The 20,000-nt window shown below is 54.8% G+C and overlaps 1 protein-coding gene across 2 annotated transcripts in view; it reads right to left on the reverse strand.

Moving 5' to 3' along the window:
* gripap1 (GRIP1 associated protein 1) overlaps nt 1–20,000 on the reverse strand; it is a 66,322-nt gene that overhangs the window by 4,395 nt on the left and 41,927 nt on the right. For both annotated transcript variants that reach the window (XM_052009065.1, XM_052009066.1), the window contains 8 exons: nt 17,075–17,170; nt 16,360–16,572; nt 15,446–15,559; nt 12,328–12,405; nt 11,022–11,117; nt 7,411–7,467; nt 5,387–5,486; nt 3,899–4,020 (listed from right to left, as the gene is read on the reverse strand). In XM_052009065.1, the coding sequence (XP_051865025.1) occupies nt 3,899–4,020; nt 5,387–5,486; nt 7,411–7,467; nt 11,022–11,117; nt 12,328–12,405; nt 15,446–15,559; nt 16,360–16,572; nt 17,075–17,170 (876 nt within the window). The remainder of the gene's footprint in view (nt 1–3,898; nt 4,021–5,386; nt 5,487–7,410; nt 7,468–11,021; nt 11,118–12,327; nt 12,406–15,445; nt 15,560–16,359; nt 16,573–17,074; nt 17,171–20,000) is intronic.

Below are 20,000 nucleotides of genomic sequence, written 5' to 3' on the forward strand. Positions count from 1 at the left end.
ATCACAAGAGGCTGCAGAGGGTTGTAGACTCAGCCAGCTCCATCATGGGCACAACTCTCCCCACCATCGAGGACATCTTCAAGAGGCGGCGCCTCAAGAAGGCAGCATCCACCGCTGGGGACCCTCACCACCCGGGACATGCCCTCTTCTCGTTATTACCATCAGGGAGGAGGTACAGGAGCCTGAAGACCCACACTCAAAAATTCAGGAACAGCTTCTTTCCCTCCGCCATCAGATTTCTGAACGGTCCGTGAACCCAACCTCGTTGTTCCCTTTTTTTGCACTATTTAGTTTTGTAACTTACAGTAATTTTATGTCTTTGCACTGTACTGTGCCACTAAATTTCACATCATTTAAGTCAGTGATAATAAGTCTGTCTGTTTTTCAGCTCCCCAGGCAGTGAAACACCCTCCCTGAACCTAAAATAGAACATGGAACAGTACAGCACAATACAGGCCCTTCGGCCCACCATGTTGTGCCGACCTTTAAACCTCGCCTAAGACCATCTAACCCCTTCCTCTCACATATCCCTCTACTTTAAATTCCTCCATATGCTTATCTAGCAATCTCTTGAACTTGCCCGATGTACCTGCCTCCACCACCGCCCCAGGCAGCGCATTCCATGCCCCAACCACTCTCTGGGTGAAAAACCTTCCTCTGATATCTCCCTTGAACTTCCCACCCATTACTTTAAAGCCTTGCCCTCTTGTATTGAGCATTGGTGCCCTGGGAAAGAGGCGCTGGCTGTCCACTCTATTCCTCTTAATATTTTGTACACCTCTATCATGTCTCCTCTCATCCTCCTCCTCTCCAAAGAGTAAAGCCCGAGCTCCCTTAGTCTCTCCTCATAATGCACACTCTCTAAACCAGGCAGCATCCTGGTAAATCTCCTCTGCACCCTTTCCAAGGATTCCACATCCTTCCTATAAAGAATTATATCCTTTCCTGTCTCATTTATGTTTCTGTTTTTCTTGTGAATGCTGCTTATCTGATGCTCTGTGCCTGTGACGCTGCTGCAAGCAAGTTTTTCATTGCACCTGTGCACACACAGACTTGTGCGTCTGACAGTAAACTTGACTTTGACCCATTCTCCACATTCTACCCCTCACTCACACACTGGGAGAGGATACACGGCGGCCGATTAACCCACCGACCCCGCATGTCGTTGGGGAGGTGGGAGGGAACCCCACATGGTCAGAGGGAGAACGTGCAAACTCCACACACACACACAGCGCTGGAGGTTGGCATCGAACCCAGGTCTCTGGAGCTTTGAGGCACTGTGTTGCAGGTGAAAACAAAATCCATCTTCTTGCAAAATATCCAGAAGTCTGCCGAGAACAGTGACCTTGGGATTTATGAGGATGTTGCCAAGACTCGAGGGCCTGAGTTACAGGGAGAGGTTGGGCAGGCTCGGAATTTATTCCCTGCAGCATAGGACACAGAGGGGTGACCTTATAGAGGCGTATAAAACCGTGAGGGGTGTAGATAGTGTGAATGCGCAGTCTGTTTCCCCAGGGAAGGGGAACTAAAAACTAGGGGGCACGGGTTTGAGGTGAGAGGGGAAAGATTTAAAAAGAACTCTTTCCCAGAGAGCGGTCCGTACGTGGAACGAGCTGCCAGAGGAAGTGGGTGGGGCAGGTACATTAACGACACTTGGACAGGAACATGGATAGGAAATGTTTACAGGGATATGGGCCAAACGCGGGCAAATGGGCATGGAGGTCGGCATGAACCAGTTGGACCGAAGGGCCTGTTTCCCTGCTGTGTGATGCCAATAAGCAGTTTACATTTCGAAGGGGAGCCTCACGTTCTCACAGTCAATGTTGTGGCCTAAGTCAGCTCTCACAGTGATGTTGGTTAGAGGGCTGAATGTTGGGTCTGGTGCCCGAGTCCCAGGTTCAATCCAGACCTCCAGCACATGTGTGAGTGTGCCCGTCTGTCTGTGTGTGCCCGTCTGTGTCCCTATCTGTGCGCCTGTGTGTCTGTGCCTGTACCTGTGTGTGCATGTCTGTGTATGCCTGTGTCTGTACCTGGATGTGTGTGTGTGCCTGTACGTGCATGTCTGTGTTTCCTTGCTTGCACATTCTCCCTGTAGGTTTCCCCCAGTTGCTCCCACATCAGTGGGTTACTGGGTCGCTGGAAATCCCCCCCACGCGTGGGCGAGGGGTAGATTCTGGGGGGAGCTGAGGGGAATGTGGGGGAATGAAACAGGATGAGTGGGTGGCTGCATCACAGAACTCCAAGGCACAGGAACACAAGAGAGCGGTGGGGCTCTCCCCACCGTCTAGGACGTCTGCAAGAGGTGACGTCCATCGTCAGGGACCCCCACCATCCGGGCCCTACCCTCTTCTCGATGCTGCCATCGGGCAGGAGGTACGGAAGCCTGAAGACCCACACCTCAAGGTTCAACAACAGCTGCTTCCCCACTGCCGTCAGGTTCTTGAACCCACCTGAAAAACCCAAACACTCCCCCGGACTACATTTCTCCCTCTCTCTCTCTGTCTTGCACTAGTGTCATTATTTTTTTTGCCGTATATCTTGCACAGGTGTGTTATGTACAATTTACATCCATTTATGTTAACTGGTGTTTGTCGTGTACGTAATGTACTGTGCTGCTGCAAAACAAGCTTTCATGGCATTTATACCCTCCGTAGTCATGCCCACGACAACAAGAAACCGTGGAGAGCTGTGGACACAGTTCAGCACGGAAACCAGCCTCCCCTCTGTGGCATCGGTAGGGTGAATGCGCACAGTCTTTTTCCCAGGGTTGGGGAATCAAGAACTACAGGGCATAGGATTAAGCTGAGAGGGGAAAGATTTAATAGGAACCTGCGGGGCAACTTTTTTTTTTACACAAAGGGTGGTTTCTAGGTGGACACAGCTCAGCATATTGCGGAAACCAGCCTCCCCTCCATGGACTCTGTCTACACTTCCCACTGCCTCGGTAAAGCAGCCAATCTAATCAAAGACCCCCACCCACCCTGGATATTCTCTCTTCTCCCCCCTCCCATCGGGCAGAAGACACAAAAGACTAAAAGCTCGTACCTCCAGGCTCAAGGACAGCTTCTATCCCGCTGTTATATTGATATTGGTTTATTATTGTCACTTGTACCGAGGTCCAGTGAAAAACTTGTCTTGCACACCGATGGTACAGGTCAATTCATTACACAGTGCAGTTACATTGAGTTAGTACAGAGCGCATTGATGTAGTACAGGTAAAAACAATAACAGTACAGAGTAAAGTGTCACAGCTACAGAGAAAGTGCAGTGCAATAAGGTGCAAGGCCACAACAAGGTAGATCGTGAGGTCAGAGTCCATCTCATTGTATAAGGGAACCGTTCAATAGTCTTATCACAGTGGGGTAGAAGCTGTCCTTAAGTCTGGTGGTATGACTATAGAACGGTCCCCTCGTACGATAAGATGGACTCTTGACCTCACAATCTCCCTCGTCGTGGCCCTTGCACCTTATTGTCTGCCTGCACTGCACTTTCCCTGTGACTTTACTCTGCATTCTGTTATTGTTTTCCCTTGTACTACCTCGATGCACTGTTGTAATGATCTGTACGATCGGTTTGCAAGACAAAGTTTTCTACTGTGCCTCGGTACAAGTTACAATAATAGACCAATCTACCTCAGACTACATTTCTTTCTCTCTCTCAATCTTGCACCAATGTCGTGCAGTTTGCACATGCATAATTTATGTCAACTTATGTCTGTCGTCGCCTCACAATGGCTGCTGCAATGAGCTAACTGTCACGGCGTTTATACCGTGCATGCCCACAACAATATCACGAGCAGTGTCAGTGCAGCAGTCCCTCTGTGCCACCTCTCCCCCCTCCCTCCCTCCCTCCCGCCGCAGGCTGAGCCCCAGGGTGTGGGGCACATTCTGCCGCTCACCTTGCTGCTGGAGGCCCCCTCCTTGATGGCCTCTCGGTAACTGAAGGAGGAGACGCTGCTGCTGTCACCGGTTTGGACCCGGCTGGGCGAGCTGATCTCTGCCAGGACCAGATCCTCCAGGCCTGAAAGAGACGGGGCGGGAAGGGGAGGTTCAGGACAGAGCGACAAACAATCTGCTGGAAGGACTCGGCGGCTCGCGCGGCAGAAAGGAGCTGGCGACGTCTCGGTTGGACACCCGGCATCGGGACTGAGCAGCTTTGGGGCTGGTGGCTCATAGAACAGGGACAAGGCCTTTGGCCCACCGTGGTGTGCTGAATTACACAAATGACACCTAATCCCTTCTGCCCAAGGGGAGACCGGAGGGGTTTATAAGATTACGAGAGGCACGGATAGAGCAGACAGTGGTATCTCTGTCCCCGGACTTGAAGTGTCTAACGGCACACATTTAAAGTGAGAAGGGGAAAGTTCAAAGGAGATGTGCGGGGCAAGGCTTTTAGAGCGGTGGGTGCCTGGATTGTGCTGCCAGGGGTGGAGGGTGGAGGCAGATACGATAGAGGCACTGAAGAGGCTCGTAGACAGGCACACAGATGTGCAGGGAATGGAGGGAGATGGACATTGTGCAGGCAGAAGGGATTAGTTTAGTGAGGTGTTTAATTACTAGTTTAAGTAGTTTGGCACAACTCGGGTAACTGTTCCTACGCTGTACTGTTCCATGTTCTAACAGAGGACATTCACACTAACGGGAAGCAAAATCAGTCACAGGGAGAACATGCAAACTCCACACACACACACACACACACACACACACACCACCACCACCACAGACACAGAAACAGACACACACACACACCACACACCCCACCACACACACACACACACCCCACCACACAGACACACACACACACACACCCCACCACACACACACACCACACAGACACAGAAACAGACACACACACACCCACCACACACACCCCAGACACACACACACCACACAGACACACACACACACCACACACACACACACCCCACCACACACACACACACCCCACCACACACACACACCACACAGACACAGAAACAGACACACACACACCCACCACACACACCCCAGACACACACACACCACACAGACACACACACACACCACACACACACACACCCCACCACACACACACACACCCCACCACACACACACACACCCCACCACACAGACACAGAAACAGACACACACACACCCCACCACACACACCCCACACAGACACACACACACCCCACCACACACACACACACCACACAGACACACACACACACCACCACACACACACACCACACACCCCGATAGCAGCAGCGGTCAGGATCAAACGCAGGTCTCCGGTGCCACCATGCCTGAACTGGGGATGACGTGAATTTGCAATGGGAGGATGGTGTGGGACAGGGCGTTAACCCTTCCCCCTGCCGGCCCAGGTTTGGGGGCGGGGGGTCGCCTACCTGTCCTGGACTTGGTGTTGGTGAGGACGTCCTGCAGCCGCTCCTGCAGTTTGTCGGCCCGCTTCCGTTCGAGGTGCAGCTGGCGCTTCAGGTCCTTCAGCTGGGGGCAGAGGGTGGGCGAGAGTCAGGGCAACAACCTCTCCCCCTCCCTCCCCACCACTTCCAGTGTTGTTGGAGGGACCTCCACACACTGCACCGAGGCGATCATTCCCTCCGACACCGGGGCCGTGGGTGACGCCCGAACCCCGCGGATGGAGGGGAAGGTGCCACTCAGCTGGAATGAGTGCGGTCGGCATTGACAAGGACATTGCCAGGACTCGGAGGGCTGTCGTCGGGATAGGTTGGACGGGCTGGGATGTTCAATTCCCGGCCGCTGTCTGCGAGGAGTTTGTACGTTCCTCCCCCCCCGCCCCCCCCCCACCCCATGTGTCTGCGTGGGCTTCCTCCGGGCGCTCCGGTTTCCTCCCACGTTCCAGAGACGTACGGGTTAGGAAGTTGTGGGCATGCTATGTTGGCGCCGGAAGCGTGGCGACACTTGCGGGCTACCCCCAGAGCACTCTACACAAAAGATGCATTTCAGCATGTGACTAATAAAGAAATCCTATCTTATTATTCATTGGAGCATAGCAGACTGAGAGGCGATCTTATAGAGGTGCATAAAATCATCAGGGGCATAGATAGGGTGAATGCATAAAGTCTTTTCCCCAGAGCTAGAGAGCACAGGTTTAAGGTGAGCAGGAGAGATTTAATAGGAACCGCAGGGGCAACTTCTTCACCCAGAGGGTGGTCCGTATATGGGAGAAGCTGCCGGAGGCAGTGGGTGAGGCAGGTACATTAACAACATTTAAGAGGTACTTGGACAGGTCCATGGAGAGGAAAGGTTCAGAGGGATATGGGCCAAACGGGACAAGCTTAGGATGGGCATCTTGGTCAGCATGGACCAGTCGGACCAAAGGGCCTGTTTCCGTGCTGTATGACCGCCATGAGAGCCCACAGGCAGACCCTCTCCCCTGCACAGAAGCAGGCACTTGCGCAGAGACCCCCCACAGCCCTCCTCAGAGACCCAGCGACGGTGATGGAGATCAGATTTCCAAGAGGGGACTTGGGGGGTGGGGGGGGGGGGAGAGAGCGGGAATCTGCGGGTGGTGGTGCTCCCCTTGCGCCTCGCTGCCCTTGGCAGGGGGTGGGAGGGAGGTGCTGTCGGAGCAGCCCCCGGGCGAGGGACCGTGGTGCATTCTGTAGATGGCGCGGCCACTGTGGCGGAGGGAGGGAGGGAGGGAGTGTTCCGGGGGGTGGGTGGGGTGTCGACCGAGCGGGCTGCTCTGTCCCAGACAGCGTCAAGCCTCTCGAGAGTCGTTGGAGCCACACTCACCCCAGGGAAGTGGGGAGTGTCCCGTCACACTCCTGACCTGTAGATGGGGAACAGGTAATGTGGCGGATGTGGAGTGCATGGACTAACTCCACCCAGGCGAGTGGGGAGTGTCCCGTCACACTCCTGACCTGTAGATGGGGAACAGGTAATGTGGCGGATGTGGAGTGCATGGACTAACTCCACCCAGGCGAGTGGGGAGTGTCCCGTCACACTCCTGACCTGTAGATGGGGAACAGGTAATGTGGCGGATGTGGAGTGCATGGACTAACTCCACCCAGGTGAGTGGGGAGTGTCCCGTTGCACTCCTGACTTGTAGACGGGGTAAAGGCCATGGGGTGTCAGGAGGCGAGTCACTCACCGCAGGATCCCCACCCTCCGACCGGTGGGAAGAGCTCTCTGTTTTCTCCGCTGTGGATTCCATGAGCACTGACTGCCACCATGCAGACAAGACAGCGGCGTCTCCCCCTCAACCCGAGCACAGCAAGATCCCAATCAGCTGCTTGGAATTTCATGCTCGTTGGAACCTGGGGTGGTGTTGGAAGGGGGAGGAAGTAGGAACCTTGCCCTCTCCCGTCCTCAGTGCTCGGATCCTGAGCAGGGAGATATCCGATCCCAAACCCCCCACCCCACCATCCCCCACCCCTTAGCTTACCGCAGAACTCCCTTTCTTCTCCAGAATCCGCTGACCATCCACTGTGTCCTTGATTTCCTGGGGAAAGGGGCGGGGGGGAGAGGAGAGGGGGAGGGAGAGGAGTCGGGGAGAGATCAGTAGTGACTCAATGCTGCTCCCACATGGGCGACCCTGTGCAACCATCGCAACAAACAATCCACGGGAGGGACTCAGCGGGTCGAGCAGCATCCGTGGGGAGGAGAGGAACTGCCGCACCGGGACTCGGTAGCCGCTCTACCTCACATCTTAGGCCCCAGAGGGCCCGAATAGCCTTTTGCTCACAAGGAGGTCGGAAACTGTCCAGTTCAGACCCACTGATTTTGATCTCCTTGTCTGAGGAAGTGGGGTGGGCTGGTGGTGGGCAGGGAAGGGGCTGTCGTATTAGGGAGCATTGGAGTTTAGCAGAAAGTTGACGGTGGAATTTTTGTTAACGGGCTTTACATAAGCTGAGGGAGTGTTTTTCTGGTGGGGGGTGTTAGAACTGGGGCTGGAGATGCAGCTCTACAAAACTCTGGTTAGACCGCACTTGGAGCACTGTGTCCAGTTCTGGTCGCCTCATTACAGGAAGGATGTGGAAGCGTTGGAAAGGGTGCAGAGGAGATTTACCAGGATGCTGCCTGGTTTAGAGAGTGTGCATTATGAGGAGAGACTAAGGGAGCTCGGGCTTTACTCTGGAGAGGAGGATGAGAGGAGACATGATAGAGGTGTACAAAATATTAAGAGGAATAGATAGAGTGGACAGCCAGCGCCTCTTCCCAGGGCACCAATGCTCAATACAAGAGGTCATGGCTTTAAAGTAATGGGTGGGAAGTTTTACCCAGAGAGTGGTTGGGGCGTGGAATGCGCTGCCTGGGGCGGTGGTGGAGGCAGGTACATTAGTCAAATTTAAGAGATTGCTGGATAAGCAAATGGAGGAATTTGAAGTAGAGGGATATGTGGGAGGAAGGGGTTAGATAGTCTCAGGCGAGGTTTAAAGGTTGGTACAACACTGTGGGCCGAAGGGCCTGTATTGTGCTGTACTGTTCTATGATTCTATGAAATAGAAACCAATTCTCCGAGGGTTCCCGACACCAACTGCTTTCTACTTTCCTGACTCGCTGAGTGTTTCCAGAGCTTCCCCAGTGACCATCACCAACTTTTTATCGATGCACCGTATAAAGCATCCTATCCGGATGCATCCCGGCTTGGTACGGCAACTGCTCTGCCCGGGACCACAAGGAACTGCGGAGAGTTGTGGACACAGCCCAGCGCGTCACGGAAACCTTAGAGTGTAGGAGACTGAAGGGGTGATCTTACAGAGGTGCATAAAATCATGAGGGGCATCGGTAGGGTGAATGTGCAGTCTTTTTCCGAGGGTTGGGGAATCAAGAACTACAGGGCATAGGATTAAGCTGAGAGGGGAAAGATTTAAAAGGAACCTGCAGGGCAACTTTTTTTTACACAAACGGTGGCATCTAGGTGGACACAGCTCAGCACATCACGGAAACCAGCCTCCCCTCCATGGACTCTGTCTACACTTCTCACTGCTTCGGGAAAGCAGCCAAAATAATCAAAGACCCCACCCACCCCAGACATTCTCTCTTCTCCTCTCCTCCCATGGGCAGAAGGTACAAAAAACCCGAAAGCACGTACCACCAGTCTCAAGGACAGCTTCTATCCCGCTGTTATAAGACTATTGAATGGTTCCCTAGTACCATAAGATGGACTCGACCTCACAATCTACCTCATTGTGGCCCTTGCACCTTATTGTCTGCCTGCACTGCACTTTCTCTGAAACCATAACACTATATTCTGCATTCTGTTAATGTTTTTACCTTGTACTGCCTCGATGCACTGTGTAATGAATTGGTTGCCTCATTATAGGAAGGATGTGGAAGTTTTAGAGAGGGTGCAGAGGAGATTTACCAGGATGTTGCCTGGGTTGGAGGACACGTCTTGAGGATAGGGTGAGTGAGCTGGGGCTTTTCTCTTTGGAGAGGAGGATGATGAGACGGAACTTGATAGAGGTGTACAAGAGGCATAGATCGAGTGGACAGTCAGAGACTTTTTCCCAGGACGAAAATGGCTAACACGAGGGGACATAATTTTAAGGTGATTGGAGGAAGGTGCAAGGGGGATGTCAGGGGTAAGTTTTTTTTTACACAGAGTGGTGGGTGCGTGGAACGCACTGCCCGCAGAGGTGGTGGGGGCAGATACATTAGGGACATTTAAGAGACTCTTAGATAGACACATGAATGATAGAGAAATGGGGGGCTATATGGGAGGGAAGGGTTAGATAGATCTTAAAGCAGGATAAAATGTCAGCACAACATTGCGGGCTGAAGGGCCTGCACTGTGCTGTAATGTTCTATGATCTGTATGATTGGTATGCAAGACAAGTTTTTCACTGGTACATGTGACAACAATAAGCCAATTACCAATGTTTTACTTCAAACCGTAAGCCTCTACATTTAGGTAGAGCTCAGAGGGTTAAGGCGGCGAGGAGGGGTTTGTTCACCCGGAGGGTGTGGGGTGTTTGGAATTCCCAGACCCAGGGGTCCTGAGTATGGGCAAGGCCGACATCTTTGGGCTTGTGGGGGGGAGGGGGGGGGGGGGGAGGTGGGCAAGGTGGAGGTGGTGGGAAGGGGGCAGAGGTTACCCCTGAGGCCAAGAATGGATCAGCCACCATCATACGGAGAAGGGGAGCAGTGGGGCTGCTTCTGCCCCTCGTTCTAAAGAAGGCTGCTGACTCGGTAGTAGGATGGGGGTGGGGGAGGCCATTCGGCCCCACGGGCTTCTGCTGCTACTCCAGATCACCAGAGATCAGCTTCTGTCTCGGTGCATTTACATCTCCGTTTAGCTGTCCTGGGTGTGCCTGGACTTGGTGGTGGGGGGGGGGGGGGGGGGGGAAGCGAGAGTTAGGATAGAGGGCGGAACGTGATTTGTGGAACGGGATGGGGAGGGGGTTGATGGGCATGTTGGAACCAGGCGGGGGAGGAGGTGGGATGGGGACAGAGCGTGGGGTGGGGAGTGATGGGCAGTTGGGACGATGGAAGAACATAGTGTGGGAGTCACTAGAATGTTGCCAGGTCTTCAGGAGTTGAGTTACAGGGAAAGATTGAACAGGTTAGGACTTTATTCCTTGGAGCGTAGAAGAATGAGGGGAGATTTGATAGAGGTTTACAAAATTATGAAGGGTATAGACAGAGTAAATGCGAGTAGGTTCTTTCCACCTAGATTAGGAGAGATAAGTACGAGAGGACATGGCTTTAGGATGAAAGGGGAAAGGTTTAGGGGGAACTTCTTCACTCAGGGAGTGGTGGGAGTGTGGAACGGGCTGCCATCTGACGCGGTAGATGCGAGCTCACTTTTAAGAATAAATTGGATAGATACATGGATGGGAGAGGTCTGGATGGTTATGGATTGGGTGCAGGTCAATGGGACGAGCAGAATAAAAGTTTCGGCACAGACTAGAAGGGCTGAATGGCCTGTTTTCTGCGCTGTAGTGTTCTACGGTTCTATAGGTGGAGAACACGGGGGTGGGTGGTGGTGAGGGGTCCACCCGAAATCGGACAATTCAGCATCCCGTCATGGGAGGGGTTTGGGATGGGTACCTGCCGCAGCTTGCCGATGGTCTCCCCGTGTTCGTCCCGTTCGGCCTCGGCTCGAGCCAGCTCCTCCCGTACGCTCGCCGTCTCCCGCTCCTTCGCCTGGTGTTGGGGGGGGGGGGGGGGAAAAAAAGCCAGTGTGGGTGTGGTCATGGGGCGAGTCCCTCCCTGGAGGCCCCACGCCGTCGGCCAGAGGCTCCGGCTCTGCTCGGTTTTTGCGACGGACATTTTGGGGGAGATGGGGTTGACCCTCCCCAGTACTGTAACTGGGACGTGGCCCTTGGCGGATGGCCCCGCCCTCTTGGACAGTCTCGGTGGTGATGTGGAGCGGGTGGAGTTGACGGGCCGACACGATGGTGGGGATCTCCGGTGGAAGCCAGTCCTGGGCAGACCAAGGCCGTAAGGTGTATCGTGAAGGGCCATGGCTGTCACGTGACCCCACTGACCAGCTGGGTCAAAAGTCGCATCACTGTCAATCAAGGTCTGGCTCCACCCACCCATTAGTGCACACACTTGACCATTGGCCCCTGTAAACACCTTTGTACCTGGCCCTGAACCATTGACCTGTTTGAATTACCTGGGCTGGACCACCCAGCCCTCCAGCACCATAAAGAATGCCACATGTGCGTGGTTCGCTCTCTTTTGATTGCTCCAGGAATCGTGAAACGATGCTGAAGAGACCATTGGTAAGAGTGTGCACTTCCACAAGGGTTAGGAGCATCCTAAGTAGATTCCCGGTAGCGTAGAGCCGATGCGAGGGGTGGCAGGCACCGTATTGTTTCCTCCTTGATTTGTTTGTACCCAGTTTGTTGTGTGTGTCTGTGTGTGGTGGGGTGTGTGTGGTGGGGTGTGTGTGTGTGTGTGTGTGTGTGGTGGGGTGTGTGTGGTGGGGTGTGTGTGGTGGGGTGTGTGTGTGTGGGGGGGTGTGTGTGTGTCTCACCCTTGTTGCCATTTCCCCCACGTTCGCGATCACCCGTGTGCGTGTGTGAGTGCGTTCGTTCCCGTTCATCCTGTCCCACGTTTGTCTTTGCGAATAAATCGTTTTAACTCCAAAGGTTGTCCAGAGTCCTTGCCCTTTGAGACCTTACGAACTTGTATTACAACATAATACAGGGGCAGAATTGGGCCATTCGGCCCATCGAGTCTGCTCCACCCGTTCAGTCCTGGCTGATTATTTCCAACCCCATTCTCCCTGTAACCGTTAACCCCTTCACCGATCAATCCCTGCCTTAAATGCACCCAGACTTGGTCTCCACCGTCCTCTGTGGCGGGGGCGGCAGGGAGGGGAGGGGAGGGAGCGCCGCGCTCGTACCTGCAGCTCGAGTGCGTGGGTTTCCTGCAGCTGCCTAACATTCTCTTCGTGTTCCTTCTGCTTCTGCTGCACCAGCTCCTGCAGGGGCGAGGATTACGGAGAGTCTCACGTTTACACGGCCCCCAAAACGCAGGCAGCAACGCGCTTCGTGACTGTTCCCACCCCCCCCCCCCCCCCCCCCACGAGACTGTGGCTTTGGGAACAGGAGGGGGTTCGGCCCCTTGAGACAGACGTGCCCGTCGTTTTATTCCGCAGCCCCAATACTGGAGACTGGGTGACCTGGGGACCAGCTAACGCGGACAACTCGTCTCTTCCGGTCAGCCCGGGCTCCCTGGCTGGCTCCTGATTGCAGCCCATTCTGGAGCGTCCGGGTGTGCTGGGAAACGCAGCCCTGGATCAGTGGCGGGGTTGAGCCAAGCTTAGCCAGAATTAGGGAAAGATGTAGGGGCCGGAGGGGGTGACAGAGATGGGGAGGGGTGTAGGGGGTGACAGAGATGGGGAGGGGTGTAGGGGCCCCATATTAACAGTGCATTAGCCAATGATGTCAGTCACGTACATTTGTGTACGTCTCGGGGAGTTGGGGGCACACGCCTGGTGGGTTGAAGGAGTCTCCCCCCCTGCATGCTGAGGTGACCAGAGACACTCAGAGCCTCTATGTTTGCAGGTTCTTGATTCAATATTGCCCCTTATCACACACACTCTCACCAACGGTGCAGGGCTTGTCCTGACAGTGATGGGGATCAGGACACAGCGCACCCCTGGACAGTACTTCTGTGTCCCGTGACAAGGTTTCAACCGTATGAAGAGCCTGGATGGGTACAGGAGGATGTTTTTTTCCGCTGACTGAGGTGGTGTGGTCACAATCTCAAAATTAGAGGTAGGCCACTCAGGACTGAAATCAGAAGTTTCTCTGCTCCTCTTATGAATCTTTTAATTGTCATGTTAAATATTTCATGCTGCCTGCAGTCCCAAGCACCCGTCTGGGGAATGGGAGCTCCAGAGAAGGGCTTGTTGTTGCAAAGGCTGGCACTGTAAGGCAGTGACCGATACTGCATTCAGCAGCTGGATCTATCAGTGGGGCATTCCTTCCCCCCCACCCCCACCCCCCCCAAACCCTGCTGGGGTTCGCAGAGACAGGGAGGGGTGTAGGGGCCGGAGAGGGTCACAGAGACAGAGGTGGCGGGGACTTCACCGACACACGGACGGGGGGGAGGGTGAACGATCCCCCTCCAAGGGGCAACGTCCCCATCTGCAAGGGTCACCACACAGCCCACCCCACTGATGGCACCTCGAGGTGCTGCCGTGACGTTCCAAGGTGCCAGCCCTGGAGGAGGAGGCGGTGACATTACACAAACGGCAGCGGTAGGAATGTGAACCTGCCTCCCACATAGGGGACAAGGCACGGTCAGAGGGAGAGACAGAGAAAGGAGCATGGGGGGGGGTTCAGGTTTAGAGAGGGGGGCGTGGGGGGGGTTCAGGTTTAGAGAGGGGGGCGTGGGGGGGTTCAGGTTTAGAGAGGGGGGCGTGGGGGGGTTCAGGTTTAGAGAGAGGGGGTCGTGGGGGGGGTTCAGGTTCAGTAGAGAGGGGGCGTGGGGGGGTTCAGTAGAGAGGGGGGTGTGGGGGGGGTACAGGTTTAGAGACAGCATTGGTGGACAGAGAGGGGCTTTTACACACAGGGATGGAGGGGGAGAGGGAGTTGTTACAACGAGCAGTCCAGATATGGGCTGGGCACCGAGGCTGATCAGGCCGGTGGAATTTTGTTCAAGAAGTGAAACAGGGATAATCCTGGAAATTGTGAACTAGCGAGCCTCACGTCAGTGGCAGGGAACCTATCGGATTCTGAGAGATAGGATTTATGAACATTTGGAAAAGCATGGCTTTTGACAGTCAGCATGGCTTTGTGTGGGCGAAGTCGTGTCTGACTAACTTCATTGAGTTTTCCAAGGAGGTGATGAAGGTAAGCGATCAAAGTAGACCTGTGGACGTTGTCTGCACAGATGTTAGTAAGGCGTTTGACAAGGTCCCTCACGGTAGGCTGATCCAGAGGATTAAGATGCATGGGCTCCACGGTGAAATGGCTGTTTGGATTCAGAATTGGCTTGCTCATGAAGGGCAGTGGTCGATGGGTCTTATTCTGGTTGGAGGTCTGCGACCGGTGGTGTTCTGCAGGGATCTGTACTGGGATGTCTGCTGTTTGTGATGTGTATAAATGACCTGGATGAAAACGTGGATTGGTGATACAAAGATCGGTGGAGCTGTGGACAGTGTCGAAGGCTGCTAAAGGATACAGCAGGATATAGATCAGTTACAGATATGGATGGACAAGTGACAATCTGGGCAAGTGTTGCACTTTGTGTGATGAAATGTAAGTAGAATGTACACAGTTAACGGCAGGGCCCTTGACAGCACTGATGTACAGAGATCTTGGGGATTAAGTCCACAGCTCCCTGAAAGTGGCTGCTCTGGTTGATAGGGCGGTAAAGACGGCATACAGCATCCTTCCCTTTATTGGTTGAGAGCTCAAGAGTCGGGAAGTTACGTTGCAGCTTTATAAAACTCCGGTCAGGCCGCATCTGGAGTATCCCGTTCAGTTCTGGTCGCCCCCGTTACAGGAAGGGCGTGGAGGCTTTGCAGAGGGTGCAGAAGAGGTTCACCAGGACGCCGCCTGGATTAGAGGGCACGAGCTATAAGGAGAGGTTGGACAGACTCGGGTTGTTTTCTCTGGAGTGGCAGAGGCTGAGGGGAGACCCGATGGAGGTTAGTGAAATTATGAGGGGCACAGACAGAGTAGACAGCCTGTATCTTATTCCTTTGGGTTGAAATGTCCAACAACAAAAGGCTTGTATTTAAGGTGAGAAGGCGTAGGTTCAAACGAGATGCAAGGGGCAAGTTTTTCTTTTACACAGAGCGGTGGGCGCCTGGGATGTGCTGCCAGGGGTGAGGGCAGAGGCAGATACGATGGAGGTGTTCAAGAGGCTCTTGGATCGGCATGTGAATGTGCAGAGAAGGGAGGGACGTGGACCTTGTGCAGGCAGAAGGGATGAGGTGTTGTTCGCTGCATTGTGGTGGGCTGGGGGAGAAGGGGACAGTGAGACTGCCCGTCACCCCCCAGCCTCACCTCAGCCTCCTTGAGGCTGCGCTGGAGCCAGCCCTTGGCCCCCTCTGCGGCCTCCACCTGCCGCCCCAGCTCCTCCACCTTCTGCTGTAGGCTTTCCAGCTCCCGGCCGCGGGCCTGTGGGGGGGGAAGAGGGCGACAGGTCAGTGTCCTGCCTGCGGCCAGCTCGGGGTTCGCCCCTCCCGCCCCTGACCCAGCAACAGAAAACCCTCCTTCTCCTCCCCATCACCTCCTGCTCCCCCTCAATCCCTCCCTCGCCTCCTCCTCCCTCCCCATCACCACCTCCCTCAATCCCTCCTCGCCTCCTCCTCCCTCCCTCCCCATCACCTGCTCCCCCTCAATCCCTCCCTCGCCTCCTCCTCCCTCCCCATCACCACCTCTCCCTCAATCCCTCCCTCGCCTCCTCCTCCCTCCCTCCCCATCACCTGCTCCCCCTCAATCCCTCCCTCGCCTCCTCCTCCCTCCCCATCACCACCTCCTCTCCCTCAATCCCTCCCTCGCCTCCTCCTCCCTCCCTCCCCATCACCTGCTCCCCCTCAATCCCTCCCTCGCCTCCTCCTCCCTCCCCATCACCTCCTCCTCTCCCTCAATCCCTCCCTCACCATCACCTCCTCCTCTCCCTCAATCCCTCCCTCTCCTCCCCATCACCTCCTGCTCCCCATCAATCCCTCCCTCCCATTCTCCCTCCTGCCCCCCCCACTCACCACCCCCTCCCTCATGCCCCCGACCTCCTCCCTCCTGCCCCCTCCCCTCCTCCTCCCTCCCGCCCCTCCCCTTCTCCTCCTGCCCACCCTTGCCCTCGTCCCTTCCCCTCACCTCCCCCCTCCCTCCTGCCTCCCCATTCCCGCCAACCTCTCCCTCCCCCCCCTCCTCCCCTCCCTTCTACCCCTCACCACCTCCTGCCTCCTCCCCGTCACCTTCTCGTCCCTGAGCTGGGCCCTCAGCTCCTCCTCGGCCCGGTGCTTGTCCTCGTGGAGCTGCCGCAGCTCCCTCTCGTACCGGGCGCGGACGGCCAGCACATCCTTCTCGTGCTGCAGCTTCAGGCTGCCCACCGCCTCCTTGTGTCGGCTCTGCTCCTGCTGCATCTCGATGGCCAGCTCATCCAGCATGGCCTTCCGCTTGTCTGCCGACTGCGGGGGATCCGGGGTGGGGGGTCCGGAACGGTGGGGGGAGTGCCGAGAGGAGAGCAAGAGAAGGCACATGAGGGGAGGGAGGGAGGGTGGGGGGAGAGTGATGATTCGCAGAATCAGTGCTGCACGTGGGTGAGAATGTGAGAAAGGGGCCGCGCAGGGGGAGAGAGCGGGCAAGGACTTGGCAATGAGCCAGAGGGTGTGCGTGAAAGTGCGAGGGCAAGTGAGCGCCTGTGTACATTGGGGTTCGAGTGCGCCTCGGGGCAGGGGGAGGGAAAGGGTTGGGGGAGCACGGGGGAGAAAAACAGAGAAAAAGAGCCAGAAGGCAGGAAAATGAGGGGGGAGCGGGCAGGGGTCCGGGAGAGGGAGTGGGGGGGGGAGCGGGCAGGGGTCCGGGGCTCGGAGAGGGCTCAGCTCCAGAGAGCCTGCCCAGAGGTAACGGGGTGAGGGGCTGGTTGCAGGTCGGAAAGCCGGGACCACCATCCCGGCTGAGTGATCCTACCTTACGAGCTTCCTCCAGATCCTGCTGTGCCTGGTCCCGGTCACACTCCAGCTGCTGTGCCTGCTCCAGGAGCAGCCCATTGGCCTGCGTCACCCCCTGGAGGGGAGGGGAGGGGAGGGGAGGGGAGGGGAGGGGAGGAGAAGGGGGGAGGTCAGTTCGCTGGCCCGCTGTGGAAATGGAAAACCTCTCCCTCGGACCTTCCCAGTCCCCTTCCAGGGAGCCCCAAAATCCCAGCTGCTGTCCGATCTATACCCCAAAGCCCTGTGTGTCGGTACCCCTGGTGGTACAATCTTGGGGGGGGAAGTGGGGGGCAGTTGATGGGACTGTGGGGAGAACACAGTGCAGGATTAGTGTGAATGGGTTGCTGCTGGTCAGAACAGACTCGGTGGGCCGAAGGGCCAGTTCCCATACTGCTTTCCTTTCTGACTCTGCTGTCGCAAAGCAGCTCTGGGCAGGAACAGGCCCTTTGGGGCACCGGTGAGACCTCATTTGGAATACTGTGTGCAGCTTTGGGCCCCTTATCTCAGGAAGGATGTACCGATGTTGGAGAGGGTTCAGAGAAGATCTACGAGGATGATTCCCCGAATGAAAGGGCTGACATACGGGGAGCGTTTGTCGGCTCTTGGACCGTACTCATTGGAGCACAGAAGAATGAGAGGGGACCTCAGAGAAACATCGTGAATGTTGAAAGGACTGGACAGAGTAGATGTGGCCGAGCTGTTTCCCTCGGTGGGTGAGTCCAGGACTAGAGGGCACAGTCTTAGAATTAGAGGGTACAGAAACGAGGAGAAATTTCTTTAGCCAGAGGGTCGTGGATTTATGGAGTTCGTTGCCACGTACAGCTGTGGAGGCCCGATCATTGGGAGTGTTTAAGGAGGAGATTGATAGGTATCTAATTAGTCAGGGTATCAAGGGATATGGGGAAAAGGCTGGGAATTAGGGCTAGATCGGAGAATAGTTTAGCTCATGGTGAGGTAGCAGTGTAGACTTGATGGGCCAAAGGGCCTGTTTCTGCTCCTTTGTCTCGTGACCTTGTGTCAGTACTGACCATGAGGCAGATCTAAACCAATCCCACCTGCCTGCGCATGGTCCGTGTCCCTCCATCCCCCTGACCGCTCATATGTCTGTCTCAATACCTCTTCAACACCTTTATAACAGGATATTGATAGGATGCAGAGCTGGGCTGAGAAGTGGCAGATGGAGTTCAGCCTGGATAAGTGTGAAGTGATGCTCTTCGGGAGATCAAATTCAAGGCAGAATACAAGGTTAATGGCAGGACTCTTAGCAGTGTGGAGGAACAGAGGGATCTTGGGGTCCACGTCCATGGATCCCTCAAGGTTGTCACGCAGGTCGATAGGGTTGTTAAGAAGGTGTATGGAGCGTTGGCCTTCATCAGTCGGGGGATTGAGTTCAAGAGCCGTGAAGTGATGTTGCAGCTCTATAGAACTCTGGTCAGACCACACTTGGAGTATTGTGTTCCTCATTATAGGAACGATGTGGAAGCTTTAGAGAGGGTGCAGAGGAGATTTACCAGGATGCTGCCTGGATTGGAGAGCATGTCTTATGACGATAGGTTGAGCGAGCTGGGGCTTTTCTCTTTGGAGAGGAGGAGGATGAGAGGTGACTTGATAGAAGTGTACAAGAGGCATAGATCGAGTGGACAGAGACTTTTTCCCAGGGCGACAATGGCTAACACGAGGGGATAATTTTAAGGTGATTGGAGGAAGGTATAAGGGGGATGTCACAGAGAGTGGTGGGTGTGTGGAACACACTGCCGGCAGAGGTTGTGGAGGCAGATACATTAGCGACACTTAAGAGACACATGAATGATAGAGAAATGGGGGGGCTATGTGGGAGGGAAGGGTTAGATAAATCTTAGAGCAGGATAAAATGTCAGCACAACATCGTGGGCCGAAGGGCCTGTACTGTGCTGTAGTGTTCAGTGTTCTAACTGCCTCCACCAGCTCCCCAGCAGCCCCTTCCAGACAACCCCCACTCTGCATAAAAACTTAAATCGTAAGTCTCATAAATCTCCTTTAAACTTTCCCCCTCTCACCTTAAACCTGTACCCTCTAGTATTGGTATTGGTTTATTATTGTCACTTGTACCGAGGTCCAGTGAAAATCTTGTCTTGCAAACTGATGGTACAGGTCAATTCATTACACAGTGCAGTTACATTGGGTTAGTACAGAGTGCATTGATGTAGTACAGGTAAAAACAATAACAGTACAAAGTGTCACAGCTACAGAGAAAGTGCAGTGCAGTAAGGTGCAAGGTCACAACAAGGTAGATCGTGAGGTCAGAGTCCATCTCATCGTTCCCTTAAACCATTCAATAGTCTTATCACAGTGGGGTAGAAGCTGTGGTACGTGGCCTCAGGCTCCTGTATCTTCTACCCGATGGAAGAGGAGAGAAGAGAGAATGTCCCGGCTGGGACATTTCCACCCTGGGGGATATAACCATCTACCCTATCTATGCCTGTTATAGTGGTTGTTTTCCCTGTACTTCTGCCCCCAGGACACCTCACTGTAACAGACTGTTATTCGGTTTTGTGTCACAGCCCTGTAGTACCTTGTAAGGTACCCTCTGGAAACACGTGGAACAGATACAACTCACCCCCTCTGCACGCTCTGCCCCTCCGCGCTCTCCACACTTAATATTTCTGGATCCCTTCATCTCTAACTGCCGATGGGACGTTAACCATCTCCGCTTCGCCGCTCCCTATTCCAACCTCGCCGCCTCTGCATGCACTGCCCCTCCGCTCTCCCTCTCTCTATACTAAATATCCAGTCCTGATGAAGGGTCTCGACCCGAAATGTCGACTCTTTATTTCCCTCCACAGATGCTGCCTGACCCACTGAGTTCCTCAGGCATTCTGTGTTTGTTGCAGATGATACAAAAGCCTGAAAGCGTGTACCACGAGGCT

The sequence above is a fragment of the Pristis pectinata genome, chromosome 43, assembly GCF_009764475.1.
Source record: "Pristis pectinata isolate sPriPec2 chromosome 43, sPriPec2.1.pri, whole genome shotgun sequence".
In the NCBI taxonomy this organism is placed as follows: domain Eukaryota; kingdom Metazoa; phylum Chordata; class Chondrichthyes; order Rhinopristiformes; family Pristidae; genus Pristis; species Pristis pectinata.